Source organism: Chionomys nivalis, chromosome 2 (genome assembly GCF_950005125.1).
Source record: "Chionomys nivalis chromosome 2, mChiNiv1.1, whole genome shotgun sequence".
NCBI lineage: Eukaryota > Metazoa > Chordata > Mammalia > Rodentia > Cricetidae > Chionomys > Chionomys nivalis.
Genome location: NC_080087.1, coordinates 85,229,593 through 85,244,148, shown reverse-complemented (window position 1 = coordinate 85,244,148; position 14,556 = coordinate 85,229,593). Strand labels below are relative to the sequence as shown.

General features: G+C 49.2%; 1 protein-coding gene and 1 pseudogene across 1 annotated transcript; one reads left to right on the top strand and one right to left on the bottom strand.

Annotated features, from left to right (window-relative positions):
- Nucleotides 1–6,667: 6,667 nt before the first annotated feature.
- LOC130869156 (androgen-binding protein homolog) lies at nucleotides 6,668–8,487 on the top strand. Its single transcript, XM_057761212.1, has 3 exons — nucleotides 6,668–6,728; nucleotides 7,186–7,367; nucleotides 8,386–8,487. Exons 1-3 carry the CDS (start codon nucleotides 6,668–6,670, stop codon nucleotides 8,485–8,487), a joined length of 345 nt encoding a protein of 114 aa, XP_057617195.1.
- Nucleotides 8,488–11,171: 2,684 nt separating this feature from the next.
- LOC130870196 (ribosomal oxygenase 1-like) lies at nucleotides 11,172–13,378 on the bottom strand (annotated as a pseudogene).
- Between the last annotated feature and the right edge of the window lie 1,178 nt (nucleotides 13,379–14,556).

Genomic DNA, 14,556 nt, shown 5'->3' with positions numbered 1-14,556 from the left:
CTTGAACCTCCCTGGGACTTGTCAGGGGGAGAAGTGTGTTTTGGCAAGAGAGTTAGATCCTGGTCAACAAAGGGCCCAGGTTCACCCTGGTCCCCTCCTTAGTGTTCTGCTTAAGGTCACATGTCATGTGAGGACCAAGGAAGTGATGAGCAGGGAGAGGGCAAAGTCCCTCCCTTAGGCCTCCAGAGTGAGGTCTTTGTTACCTTGTCACACCAGGGAACTCAACGTTTATTAAAAGCCTCCCTAGTAGTGTCTAGGGTAGACCAGACCGCTGACCACTTGGGGACCCTGCTCTGACCGTTTCCGTCCCTGCCCCCATCTTTCACTTGCTTCACGGCTCCACTGAAGCCGACTCTAACCCTGACATCCCCCTGCTGTCGGATTCATCTTCAACTCCATCTTTTCGTGGTTTGCTGTTTTGTTTTGATATGGGGCATTTCTACACAAGCCTAGTTGGCCTGGAATTCACTATCTAGACCAGGCTGGCTCGAAATCACATAGACTCACCTGCCTCTTGATGCCAGCACTGGCCAATCCGAATACTCCATAGATTTCTTAGGAAAACTAAAGGGCAATCTCAGCTGGTTGCCCCAGAATCCGAAGACCCAGCCTCTGTCTGGCTGGTTCAGGATGTCTAGCAGAGTTTCTCTATCACAGAATTCTAGATGGCCCTTCAACCATTTCTACCCGAGCCAGAGGGGCAGCACCTTTCCTTCCCCAACCGAGTGGCCCAGCAGAGGGGACTGCTAAGACACAGGCTGTGGTAGGTTCCAGTGTCGTTCTGGCATATGCAGGGGGGCAGCTCAGATCCATTCACTGGGCTGGGAGACATGCTAAACTCTCTACCCTGGGACTGACATTTTAGGCTTCATGAAAGGCTTCTGTCTTTTTCCTGCACTACTTTCAGGAGTGTGGGCTGAACAGACAGGGACAGCGATGGAGAAGGAGGCAGTAGGCAGAGGAGCAAAGTCTGAGGCAGGGGAATTTCAGCTGAGTGGTCAGCAGGCAAGCACACTGATGTGTGCAGGCTGAAGCACATGACAGTGACAGGGCACTAAAAGGAAAGGTCACAGCAAGAGAGGCAGAGTAGGGTCTGAGGAAGGATCAAAGGGGACAGATCCAGAGGACAGAAACTTCAGGACATGTTTGACAAAGAGGTTCAGGGAGCTGTGGCGTCTTTAGACACAAGAGCCTCACCAGGGCCAAGAGCCACAGCACTGCTGAGTGCCAAGGTCTGACTTCCTACCCATGAGGCTCTGGGTCCCATGCTGGTGTGGTCTGTTCACTAGAGGGTTCCTCCTGCTGCTGCTCCCATTTGCCAGCTGCTTCTGCTCCTGCTGGGACACCTGGAGGGCAATGGAAGCTGCCCAATCCAGTACCTGGAGAGTGCCCCTTCCTGAACCCATTTCTACCTTTGTGAGCAAAGGGATCCCAGACAGTTAACTGGGGACACACCTGCCTCAGCCTCTCACAAGCAGGGATTCCATGTGGGAAGCCCCAGTCTTCCCCTCATTTCTCTGGACTCTGCCAGTCCCCTGACCACTCTGTGCTTGGAAACCAGAACACATCATTACCCTGGCCTGTTTGTCATCCAGATCATCTCTGTACCAGGTAGGGCACCACGTCCCCATAAGCATGACTCCAGGAAGAGCCCGGGCCTCCAAATGCTCGGCCCTCATGTCTTATGTGCTCGCCCTTCACCTGGCTGGGAGTTCGATGCTTAATCCCCCAAACTGCATCCAAAACCACCAAATCAGAAGGACAGCCTGCTATCGTGTCCACATGGCTAGGCCACACCAAAGACACGCCATCTTGCGCCCTGGTCCCCAGTGTGGCAGGTGAGAGGCAGTGCATGGTGTGTGGCTGCAAAGCATGTGCAGCCTCTGCTCTCCAACTGTCTTCCCCCAGCCCCACCTCCCCACCCCTCACGCTGCCCTTCTGCTCTGCACCAGGAGCTCAGACAGGGCAAGGCACTGGGTGGATATGACTGTGCTCTCTTGGACTTTCAAGACTCCAGACCATGAACCAAGTTAACTTCTTTCCCATATACCTATCCTGGGTGTTTTGTCACAGCAACGGAACATGGCTTATACACCTCAGTGCACCTGGACCCCTCTTATCTTAGAACACACCAAGTTTACTAGAGCACTGGGCCCTAAACCCTGTCGTCACTTCCCTAAGTCCCCTTGCATTGTCTGATTTTGGTATTTCTTAGATGTCTAAGGGTTCAGGAGAGCAAGGCATGTGCCACTCTCTCCCAGGGACAGCACATAGGAGGTCTCTACAGAAGCTGGGTAGATGGGCTGAAAGACTAGCTCATGTCCCTCAAGTCTGTAAACAAGACCTTTCTTAAAAGTTTAAACAAACAGTATCTTCCCACATAGCCCAGGCTGACCTCAAACTGAGAATCCTCTGGCTCCACTTCCCTGTTCACATCATGTAAGTGCTTATGAAATTTTGCTGGTATCAATTTATGAAGTAAAGAGTCTAAGTGTCTCCTAAGTCAGAACTAAGTAGTTTGTTGTCAAAGGCTCTTGGATGTCACTTTGTCTCCATCAACGGTGACAAATGAAGTTTGCCAAAGACTCAGAGAGCTATGAACCTTCTGACTTACTGGTAATAGGATTTGCATGTGGTAACCATTTTTGAAAAGTGGTGCCAAGCACCAAGACCCACGTATGAGCTGTCCACACTGTCCTGTGGTCCTTGCAGGTCATGAGCGCTGCTGAGGCCTGCACAATATCCCTGCCCAGATGAGGCCTTCTCGCTCTTGGAAGTATTAGTAATGGAGACGAGGGCAGACTGTGGCTAAGATGTGTCTGCTGCTGGGTGACACCTGTAGCCCTCTGCTACCTGTCAGAGCTGGCATCAGGCTTTTTGTAGATGTCACAGAGGTTAAGACCCTTGACCTCACATGTCAGAGGACATATGACTTCTACACATTTCCCCACTGACTTGAACTGTTCACTACAACCATTAATATTCTATTACCAGATATCACTATTGTTTTCTTATACCCTCATATTTTCCTATTTGTGTGCGTGTGTGTGCATATGTGTGTGTATGTGTGCACACACGCACATATGTTCACTTGTGTGTGTGGTTACCTGGTATGCTGGCTAGTTATATCAACTTGACACAAGTTAAAGTCATCAGTAAGGAGGTAACCTCAATTAAGAAGAGCTCCAAGGACTGCCAAGGCTACATAGAGAAATCCTGTCTTGAAAAAACAAAAACAAAATTAAACAAAACAAAAATGCTTCCATAAGTTTGGACTGCAGGCAAGCCTGTAAGGCATTTTCTCTCCCTGACACCTACGCAGACAGGGTTTTTCTGTGTAGTCCTGGTCATCTTGAAACTCAGTCTGTATACCACACTGGCCTCAAGCTCAAAGATAGACCTTCCAAGTGCTAGGATTAAAGGTGGGTACCACTACCACCTGGCTAGGCATTTTCTTGATTACCGATTAATGGGGGATGGACAGGCCATTGTGAGTGGGGCCATCACTGAGCCGGTGGCCCTGAGTTCTCTAAGAAATCAGGCTGAGCAAACCATGGGAAACAAACCAGTAAGCAGCTCCCCTCCAATGCCTCTGCATCAGCTTAGCCTCCAGGCTCCTGCCTTGCCTGAGCTCCTGTGCTGATTTCTTTCGATGATGAACAGCAATGTTGAAGTATAAGCCAAAGAAATTGAAACACTTTCCTCTTTATTTTGCTTTTGGTAATCATGGTTTATCACATAATAATAATTAATTATTAATTAAATTACTATCATTAATTACATCACTGTTAATTAATAGGAACTGTTTTGGTCATGGTGTTTTAGCACATTAATAATAATCTTTCTCTTTCTTTCTTTCTTTCTTTCTTTCTTTCTTTCTTTCTTTCTTTCTTTCTTTTTTTCTTTGTCTATTTTCAAGACAGGGTTTCTGGATATAGTTCTGACAGTCCTGGAACTTGATTTGTAGACCAGGCTGGCCAAAACCTCATAGAGATCCACCTTCCTCTGTATCCTGAGTGCTGGGATTAAAGGTGTGCACCACCATGACCAGCTGAGCAATCGTTATCTAACTAAGGCATATGGCATACATATGAATATGCACATTTGCACATATACAAGTATTCACGCTTACACAGCAAGCACTTTTCTGACTGAGCCGTGCCCAGGCCATCTTGCTTCTGTCTTTGGAAACATGTGCTCACACTGAAGGACTGAAGGAAGTAATTCCCCTGCCCAGAGGAGAGGAACATCTAGAAATAGTCATGATTTCTTCTGGAAGAACACTGTCATTCATTCCTATTTATCTGCTCATCCAACCGTTCATGCCAGCATGGACTCATGTTACTTCACAATTCTAGTATAATCCAGTAGGGTGTTATTTAGTTTGTGGTTCAAATTGTTGGATATTGACCATCAGGAGCGCATTTAGGCTCCTTTGTGCCAGTTCTCAAAAACATTATTTACATGTGTGCGTTCATGTACTTGTGTGTGTTTCTGTGCTTCTGTTCATGTGTATGTGTAAGGGCACAGGTGTCATGGTTTGTGTGTGTGTGTGTGTGTGTGTGTATCAGAGGACAATTGCAGGAGTTAGTTGTCTTCTCCAGCTATGTGGGTTCTGGGATTTGAACCCAGGTCAGCAGGCTTAGAAGCAAGCACCTTTAATCACTGAGCTTTCTCAACTGCCTCCCACCCTACTGTTGGAGACGAGGTCTGTTATTGAACCTGGAGCTCCCATGGCATTGGTGGAGCCACCACACTCAGCTCTTTACAGCGTCCTGGGGATCTGAACTCACATCCTTAGGCTTGCATAATGAGCACTTGTCCACTGAGCCATCTCCTTAGTCACTCCATTTTTGTGGGGGGCGGGTGGATTAACCTCAGTGCTTTGCATGTGCTAAGAAACACTCTATTACTGTGTTAGTGAGATAGTGATAAAACCAGGATAAGAAGCAGCTTACTGTTTACAGTTTGCAGGGATACAGTCCATAATGATGGGGCAGGCATGGTGCAGGAACTGGACATGGTTTTTCACATCTACAGTCAGGAAGTAGAGAGACATGAATGCCCAGCTCGCTTTCTCCTTTCCACTCTGTCTATGACCCTATGCTGCCCACAAAAAGTCAGACATAATTAATGTAGCCTAAACACTCCCACAGAGAGAGCTTTGTTTCCATGTTATTTCTAAATCCAGTCACGATGACCATCAGGATTAGCAATCACACAAAATAGACCTCCTGCCTCCAGGAATGATTAACACGATGCCCAACCGACAATGTCATTTGTGCCACAAACCTCTTTCTGAGGGTAGTAGGTTGAGTTGAACTTGAGAGAATCCACACACACAGCACTGCCTGGGGACAGTGGAGCACTCTAGTTTATACGCAGCCATTCCACAGTGGCCTGTGGGGCTGTGGACAATGGAGAATTCATGTTACAGGGATAAATCCCTTACTCTACCGTGAGCTGCTGTAACTGCATTGACTCCACTGTTAAGACCTCTTTTGTAACATGAGGGCCGGCTTGTTGGGGTTTCTATCCTGCACAGTTCCCACAGCCAGTAAGCCCCAAAGAAAATTACACAGAGAGTCTACATTAGGTTATAAACTGATTGGCCCATTGGCTCAGGCTTCTTATTAACTCTTGCAACACATATTAACCCATTATTCTTGTCTATGTTAGCCACATGGCTCAGAACCTTTTTCCGTGGGGCAGGTCACGTCCTGCTTTTCTGGTGGTCTGGGCAGGAGTGGGCAAAGCTTCCTTCCTCCTAGAACACTCCTGTTCTCACGGTTCCACTTCTACGTCATGTCCGGTTTTCCCGCCTGTACTTCTGGCCTGGTGATCAACCACCCAGCCTTTATTTAAAATATAATTGACAGAATATAGAACTGCCCTGCACCACTCTTTGAGGCCTGCTTACTGGTGGACGTGAGACAGACAAGAGCAGGATGACGGGGATGAGCTCCCTGGCGGGGAGGGGAATTTGCAGCATGATGCGGTTGTAGAACAAAACCCTCACCGGCCCCTGAGGATCCAACATGAACAAACACGCTGGGACTACCCTGGCTGCCAGTCACTAAAAGCCCCAGATGGTTCCCCCATGTTCTCAGAGGTCTAGACCAAAGGTTGCAGCAGCTAAGGTGTCAAGTGTCCCCAGTATGGCCCCCTCAGATACAAACACTTCTGCTCAGATCTTGAACTCAGGCAAATGCAGTGTTCCGGGCACTACCTACAGTGACAGAAACCATCCTTGACCCCTGTGGTTTCCACCTCAAAGCTTGAGGAGGACATGCTTGGAGCCAGAAGAGGAAGCAGAGGTGACAGCTGAGCCAGGACAACAGTGCATTTGGCTCAGCATGTGACTGCTTACAAATGTCAGCTCTAACCATCTTCTGGCAAAGGTACAGCCACTTCTGTACAGAAAGTGATCACACAGGATGTCTTCAACCATTGGTTCTTCAGAGTGGGAAGGGCTCCTAAGCTCACTCCCCCATGCAAGTGGGAAGGGGATCCATAGGTGCCAGGTTCTTGCTCAAAGGTATTTGGAACTCCTCGGAGGCAAGATAGGGGGTGAGGTGGGAAGGGGGTTGGCAGGACTGGGCTCAGGAAGACAGCAGTTTATAAGTAGCAGGATCTGCTCTGAGAAGAGCACTTAGCACTCTACACCATGAAGGGGACGCTGCTTCTGCTGGCCTTGCTGGTGACCGGGGAGCTGGGCTTCCAGACAAGTGAGAACGGGAACGGATGGCCTTTCTGACCCTTGTTTATTCCATCTCCTTCCTTATGGATCTGTTTGGAGATCTAGGGGTCTCCGGGAGGTCACTAGCCAGGAGTGCTGCAGAAGACCCTTGAAGTATTCTCTTCAGGATTGTGACAGTTGGGATGGACTGGATAGGGAGACGGGGGTGAGGTGGTGATGATGGACCCCTAGTTCCATATCCAGCTGAAGCTGAGTCATGTGTGGGATTTATGTGAAGGTCAGATGTGCAGGCTGCTACACTCATACATGCCCCTTCTATTGGTAGTGTGTGTCTATGGAAACTGTGTGCTGTATCTAGGAGACAGCAGCCTTTGTGTAGTCAGGACTGTGTGGAAGGCCAGTTAGGACATTTGTAGAAGTGGTAAGAAAGAAAGCTTCCATTTCTGCCAGCCTAAGCTCTGTTAATGGTGTCCTTCTGTTTGCAGCGGAAGCATGCATTCCTTTCTTTGAAGCCTTTACTGCAATGGCCATTGGAAACAAGGAAATAATGAATGCCGTCCTTACCAAGTTTGATGCTACTGACGGGGAAAAAAAAGGTTTTGAAAAAATCCAGGAATGCTACAATGAGGGAGGATTGAAAGCCAAATTCCTAGATTCCACAGTTCTGGTAACTTCCTCCGGTAACTTCCTCCTTACCCTGATGCCCACATGCATCATATGGTAGAATTCTGTGAACAAATGATCCAAGCAGCCAGTCACGAGTGTCAGGGAATGGACACCAGAGCACTGAATCCCTGCCCACCCTAGCACATGTCCGTGCAGCATGCTGGTCCACATCCGGTCTGTCTATGCAAGGTCCTGCAGAGCGCTCCCCAGTGATGGGTGACCACCGGGTTCTCACCACAGCAGGGCAGGCAGGGAAACAGGAGAGTCCTTGTTTGGCTTCTGCACAGGGAGGGCACCCTCACCTCCACTCTCCTCTAAGGCCTGAAAATTCTGTCTACTGGCTAGGGTCACCTTCTCTGGAGCCTCCCTTAACTCTACTCTCCTGTCTCAGATGAAGCCCTCCTTCCACTGGCTTCCTCAGAGCCACAGCCAGAACCTCCCTCCATGGCTTAGAAGCCACCACCATTTCCACCAGAGAGTGCTTGTGGCTACTCAACCCAGCTACTCCTGGTATCCCTTAGTCTCTTAATTAAGCATAGCTGGATTACAGAGATGCATGTTTAGAATATTGCATCTCTCACTCTCTGTTTCCAAAGTACTTTTAATTTGGGTGTCAGGTCCTGCAAAACCACAGCACTCTCCAGGAAGGAATTTCTTCCAGCACATCCACACAGGGGCGAATTACTAACACGGCCATACAGTCAATGTGCTGACAGACATCCTCAGTTACGAGACATCATCAAAGTTAGAATTCAGCCATATTGACCACTCTCCAGACCTAGCCCCCATCATGCCTTAGGGAACTTCTCTCTTCATCCCCACCTGGCTAGGGTGGCTTTTCAGACTTCCTCCTGACAGCTGTGGATGAGTTGAGCTCCCTGGGGCAGAGGCTGTTGCTGGAGCCCTGAATCCCTGCAGGGAATTTTCTTCCCTGTGCAGGAGTTGACTTGGGAGCCCTGTTGGGGTTCTGCTCCTTGCCTGTAACCACTTCTGTCCCTTTCTGTCTTTTTGTTTTCCAGAAAACCATTACCCTGAGCCCACAATGCAAGATATACTATACCATAGATACTACAGAAAAAATTAAAGCACTCCTTTCCAAATTTAACATCCCGGCAAAATGACGAATGATCTGAGAGCCACCTTGCTGCCCTGTCCACTTTTCGTCCTGAAGTTGAAATCCAAACGCCTGACTGAAACTCCTTGTTCTTCCTTAATCTGATTCTAATAAACACCTGCAGCTCAGCTCTGGGTCCCATGTCTGTGTGTTGTGCAGGAGTCATGTGACATCTTCGGATACCGGAGATAGCGAGAGAAATGACTTTTGTGGGCGCTCAGAGCAGAGAGACTGTTTCTGACCCACCAGTTGATCATGTGAAAGTCATTGCAGCTTTTTTTGTTGCTATCTAGACCTGGGGTGGGAGCTCGAATGCAGAGATTCTCCCAACCCTGCCTCCTTAGTGGTAGGATGAAAGGCATTTGCTCCCAGTATGTCAGGTTGACTGCAGCTTAGTGAGCCTGAAAGACAGAAGTTATCTGAGGGCAAAGAGAACAGAAGCAGCTACAGGCGTCACCAGGCTGCCAGGCTAGAAATGAGGTGCAGACCAATCTCCTCAGATGTTGCATCTGGGTTTATCAGAGGTCAGCTGGCTCCTTATAGGTCAGTCCTCAACAGTGCTGGACTCAGATGACTTGTGTGTGCTCATCAGACTCTCTTGGTCTGCAAGAAAGGTCACCATTTGTCTTTGCCTGGTCTACATAGCAAATTCCAGGACAGTCAGTGCTACATAGAGAGACCCTGCCTCAAAAATGAAAACAAAAGTTTATAATAAATAAAAACTTGAATGGGTAAAATGATTATTTCAGTAGAAGCTCAACTAAAGAGAAGAGAAATGTCTGAGAAGAAGATTCCATGGGTAGAGTGCTTCTGTGCCATTAGTGCCATGAGTTCAAATAACCTAGCTAAGGCCAGACTTGGAAGCATACGTCCATAATTCCAGTGCTCTTGTTGAGAGATGAGAGGAGTTACGTGAATACCCAGAAGCCACAGAGACCTGTTTTAGACAAGGTACGTGAGGAGTGACACCCGAGATTGTCCTTTGACCCCATTAGCACATTGTGGCATGTGCATGTATGTGCTCTCTCATACACTCACACACTAACATCCAGACAACTAAAATGGAGAGGAATAGCAACACACACAAACAAAAATCATGACTATTAGTGATTAGGGAGATACAAAATAATAGCACAGCTAATAAGAGTGCAAATATTGAGAAGAGCAATTGAGCAGAGCAATGTTGGTGAGCATGCTGAGGAACTGAGTCATAAGGACAGGACACAGACTGTTAGTGTGTAATATAAACATGCACATAGCCTTTGATCAGAGGGCTGTGTGCATCAGTTTCTGTATGTGACAGCTTGAATGCTACCTAAGGAAGGCTGGTCTGACTTAGAAGACCACAGGGCCTCTCCAGGAACACAGCTCTCATGTGCAAACCAGCGACTCCTGCATGCACAGACTGTCTTCTTTTAGCACCCAAGCCAGTGTTTCTCCAAATCAACACCTCAGGACCAGCATGGCTATAATCTGAAATCTGTTGGGATTATTCCGAACAGGAAACCCTAGAAAGTTTACTCTGCCTGTGGACTCCCAATCAAAGGATGAGGGCTCCTGATCAACACCTGCATCTCATGAGGCCGTGTGTCATGGCGTAGGCCCTGTTGTGGGAACATGTAAGTACTATGTTCTCTCACTGTCCACCTTCCTGTGCTATCAGTCATGTCTCTAAGGGAAAACCTCATGGGTAAAATTAGACACCCAGGCCTTTGATGCCTGGATGTTAACCCACCAGAGACACTAAGAGGGAAATGTGCATAGCAGCTTCACTTGGAACAGTTCAAACTCGAGGGATCAAATTGTCCCTTAACAGATGAACAAACTATGGAGAATGATGCAGGAGAAAGCTGTCTTATAATACATCAGTCAAGCACTCATATTCTAAGGGAGAAATCTTTATGGTCATACAGGAAAGAAAGACACTTATTTTATTTCCATGAACTTCTGAAAGAGGAAAACAAATCTATAGTAAAATCAGCCAGTAAACACTGGGATGGGCAGTGAGGAGAGGAGAGATTATTGTAGGCCCATATTTCTGTATGGCACAAGAGCCATAAGCCTGGTCTGAGGTGGTCACGAACTCTGCAGACAAGCCGCCTCTGTTTAAAAACATCCAGGATGTGCTGCTCCTAGTTTCTTTTGTTATAAATGTAGATTACCTGAGAAGAGATGTTGGCTGAAGCTGATGACTTAAGAGTTAAGAGGTTTGGTGCTTTCTCCCTTTGTAATTTGGAGGATGTCTTATAGAGATGCTAATTCATGGCCTATATGACTGCTAGCATACAGGTTGATGTGGACTTGACTTGAGCCCATTCACCTGGTTGCTTAGGAGACAGCCTAATGTGTTTTCCTGCTCAATTGATGTGATGATAATAAAGGAGAGATCTTGCCCTTCCATGATGACTGTGTAAGCTGCGTCTGATTTATTCCTCACGACTCCATTCCAGTCCAGTTAGGAAATCTGTGTTGGACTCACACGGGCTCCAACAGATTATAAAGGGAGAGAAGGGGCTGGAGAGATGGCTCAGTGGATAAGAGCGCTGGCTGATCTTCCAGAAGGTCTGAGTTCAATTACCAGAAACCACGTGGTGACTCATAGCCATCTTTAATGGAATCTGATGCCCTCTTCTGGTATGCAGGTGTACATGCAAAGTACCAATATATATATATAAAAACAGTCTTTGGCGCTTTTTAATAAATCTTCTAACATTCATACAAACTTAGCATGCTGACCCCGTCCCGTCCAACAAATTGATGAAAGAGAACGCAGAGAAGCAACTTCCATACAAAAATCCCTTAAGGTCTCAAGCAGACTGGCACAGCCAATGCCACACAACACACTGAAGCCTGCAGGGAATGCAGTTGGTACTGTGAAATGATAGGGGTCGTTACTTGCGCAGACACAGCTTTTTCCCCCTGCTCCAATTTCTGTTTACTTTTGTACCTAGATGAAGAGGTTCCTCCTAGAAAAGGGTCCGAGCTTTGCGACACTGAAGCAGCCATAAAGGTAAACGTAACCATACTGATGCTCAGCAAGGTAAGACCATGACTTCTTTAAGGGAGAAAAAGGTGCCAGCGGTGGTGGAGGGAGAATCACGACCGCATTCTTTCCAGCCATCCTCAAGACACTAACTCAGACAAGAGGGGTCTTGGTGAGCAGCAGCCCCTTATCAAACAGCATGGTTGCCAAGGAAAGCTGGTCTTCCACGCTGTCACAGGGCAGATCCCCTACTCTCACAAACTCTGGGGAGGAGCGAAGCAAGAGCTCCATGGCGTCAGCTCGCTGTGGGTAGATTTCCAAGCACTTGGGTTCCTCCAGATGATAAACATGGGAGTTTTCCACCGTGTAATAGAGGAACAAACGGCCTCCCTCACCCACCAGCCAAGCTATGCCATCCTGGAGCATATGGACTTCTGTTTCTGTGCTCAACTGGGCCCCTACATTGACAGGCTCTCCAGCCTCTCAGCGAATTGGGAGCCCGTGAACTTCACACTCAGTGCCCGTTCCCGATCAGTCAACACGGGGGACAGAGAATCGTGGATGAAGTCTTTGGCTCTCTGGTCGGCCACAGCATCGACAGGAGCGAAGTGTCCCAGGCGCGCAACCAAGCCCCGCACCTTTTCCATGAAAGCTGTTCTTCTCGGATCCTTAGAGTCTGAATGCTGGGCCCCCATGTAATCCATGAAGTCTCGAGGCAGACCCCTGCGGAACTCCACATTTTCTTCTATTGCTGCTTGCACGGCCAGGGGCAGCACAGCCTCCAGGAAGTCACCCCATGTATTGCGCTGGAAGGTGGACAAGGTGAGGTGCGGAGAGTGGACTCCATCCTGACATTCGGCTTGATGAATAAAGCCCCGAGGAAAAGAAAGCAGGTCGCCAGGTTGCACCGTTTGTAGCACCGGCTCACCAAGGTCCTCTCGGCTGAAGTTGGGACTAGATGTCAGAGCCAGCTCCTCACTTGGGTCCCGCGGTCGGTAGACACGCCAGAGTTTCCGACCTTCCAGCTGCAACACGAAAGCCTCAATGTCGTCGTAGTGGGGGGCAAAGCCCTGGGAGCTGGGGGGCGTGAGGTAAACATTAGAGCCGGCCACGCTCCCGAACTGTTCCTGGAGCACGGCCAAAAACTGCCACACGGTGGGCGAGAAAGCCTGCAGGCAGAGAAGGCGCAAGGGGCAGCCGGCCTGGTACAGGGACCAGGCGGCGGCGGGCAGGGCGCGGCCGGGTGGGTTCAGGGTCTCCCGCCGCCCGTCGATGTAGCGCGCGGCGTCCAGATGCTGCCCGAACTGCACGTCCTCGTGGCGCAGCATCGAGTTCAGGTCGGCGGTGGAGAAGAGGCCTCCGTAGTAACTGGGGTCCTGCCGCCGCACCAGCACCGCCTCCCGCTCCCACAGGCGCCGGTAGAAGTGATCCGGGGGCAGGGGCGCCAGGAGCCACTCGAAGAGGCGGGCGGCGCGCCTCCGGCTGCTGGGGATGCCGTTCAGCTCGGCCAACACCTGCTGCAGCGGCGAGTCCCACGGCCGCTCCGCGTCATCCACGCGCCGGCCCGGAAGGGGGGCCGGGGTGCCCAGGAGGCGAGAGACGGCGGGCCGTCCCTCCACTCGGGGCCGCACGGACACCGAAGCCGGCCGCGTCTCCGCCGAGCGCGAGGGCTTCCGCCGTTCGGCAGGCGCCTCCAGCGCGCCCGCGGCCGGCTCCATCTTGGAGGCCGAGGCCTTCCGCAGCAGCGCGCGAGCCCTCAGCGCGGCCACGCGGGCCGCCGCAGTTTTCCGATGCCTGCGGATCCTCGGGGCCTCGAGGGCAGGGCCAAGACCGACCCGACGTGGGGCTGCGGCTGGCGCCGCCGCCTCCCCCGCCCGCGCCTGGGCAGCGCCGCGCCGTTTTGAAGCTCCTCCATGGCGGGGCGGTACCTATATTTTTTAAAAATTAATAAATTAACTAAAATTAAAACATGTGCTATAAAGTAAAAGGAACATTAGGAGCTATGAAGATATTCATCATCGAGACTGCAGGAAGAGTTCATAAAACTCATTTTATACTTTAACTACACACAGCACAGGGAACATCAATTCAACCTCAAGTGAACTTTAATAAAAGAAAAGGTTTAGTACAGACAAAATGGTTAAAAGCACAAAAATATGGGTTCCCTCTCTACTGAAAAACAAGAAAGTTTGGGAAGTGCACTATTGTCCTGCCCTCTTTGGGAGAGAGGCCTACTTTGAAGGACACAGAACATCATGAGCAATAAAGATTGGCTGTGAGTCCCAGGTTACATACATGGACTGGCATCTCTTTATTTTCTCCTCATTCTGGCCCACATAGTCCAGGGAATCCAGAAACATTTGAATATCTGCCATTGCTCTGAGTATCAAAAGGGAAACAACCAGGGAAGGCCTGAGACTGTGTGTGCACCCTCACCTCTCAGAGCTACAGTGAGCACAATATTCCAGAAGGACATTTATATACTGACATTCTTGGATATGCTGCCCTCCTGTTTATTAATCAAACCCAGAGTATGGATGTATTTGTGGCAGAATGTAATGGGCTTACTCCTTGTCTGCTATCCTCCAGGGATAACACATGAGGTAGTACATGCCAGGGTTCTCTAAGCATTGAATGATCCGATTCACGCTGACTTGTAGAGGTGGGATAGCTTCAGCCACAAGTACCAGTAGTGATGTAACTGTGTAGAGGGCTCTGTCTGGATTAAAAGTGCAATGGAGCTACTGATGCTCTCACATACCTGTCTCCCACAGCTCACATCTCCAGTGTGGATGTCCAGATGGCAGTCAGCTTGTGCTTGATGGCTGTATCACAAAGGCTCCCTTCAGAGTTATCTCTGCTATTACTCATTAAATTGTCTGAACATGTCACATGCTCTCTGAACTCCAAGGCCCCTTTTCAAAGTGAATTTTCTAGTACCAAAGAAAGGGGGAACCATTGGTTTAAAGCCTCCTTCAGTGTGGACTCTTTGGTGTTTAAGGAGGCTGGATTTGGGGGTGAAGAGTTTCCCACTTGCACTGCACCCATAATGTTTCTCCCAGTAGGGATTCTCTGGGGTTGAGCAAGTGTTTA

Bases quoted from the DNA above. Each gene is read 5' to 3' on its own strand.
- LOC130869156 (XM_057761212.1), top strand. From the start codon at position 6,668: ATGAAGGGGACGCTGCTTCTGCTGGCCTTGCTGGTGACCGGGGAGCTG. The intron at 6,729-7,185 runs GTGAGAACGGGA...TTCTGTTTGCAG, and splicing joins GGAGCTGGGCTTCCAGACAA to CGGAAGCATGCATTCCTTTC. The intron at 7,368-8,385 runs GTAACTTCCTCC...TTTGTTTTCCAG, and splicing joins TCCTAGATTCCACAGTTCTG to AAAACCATTACCCTGAGCCC.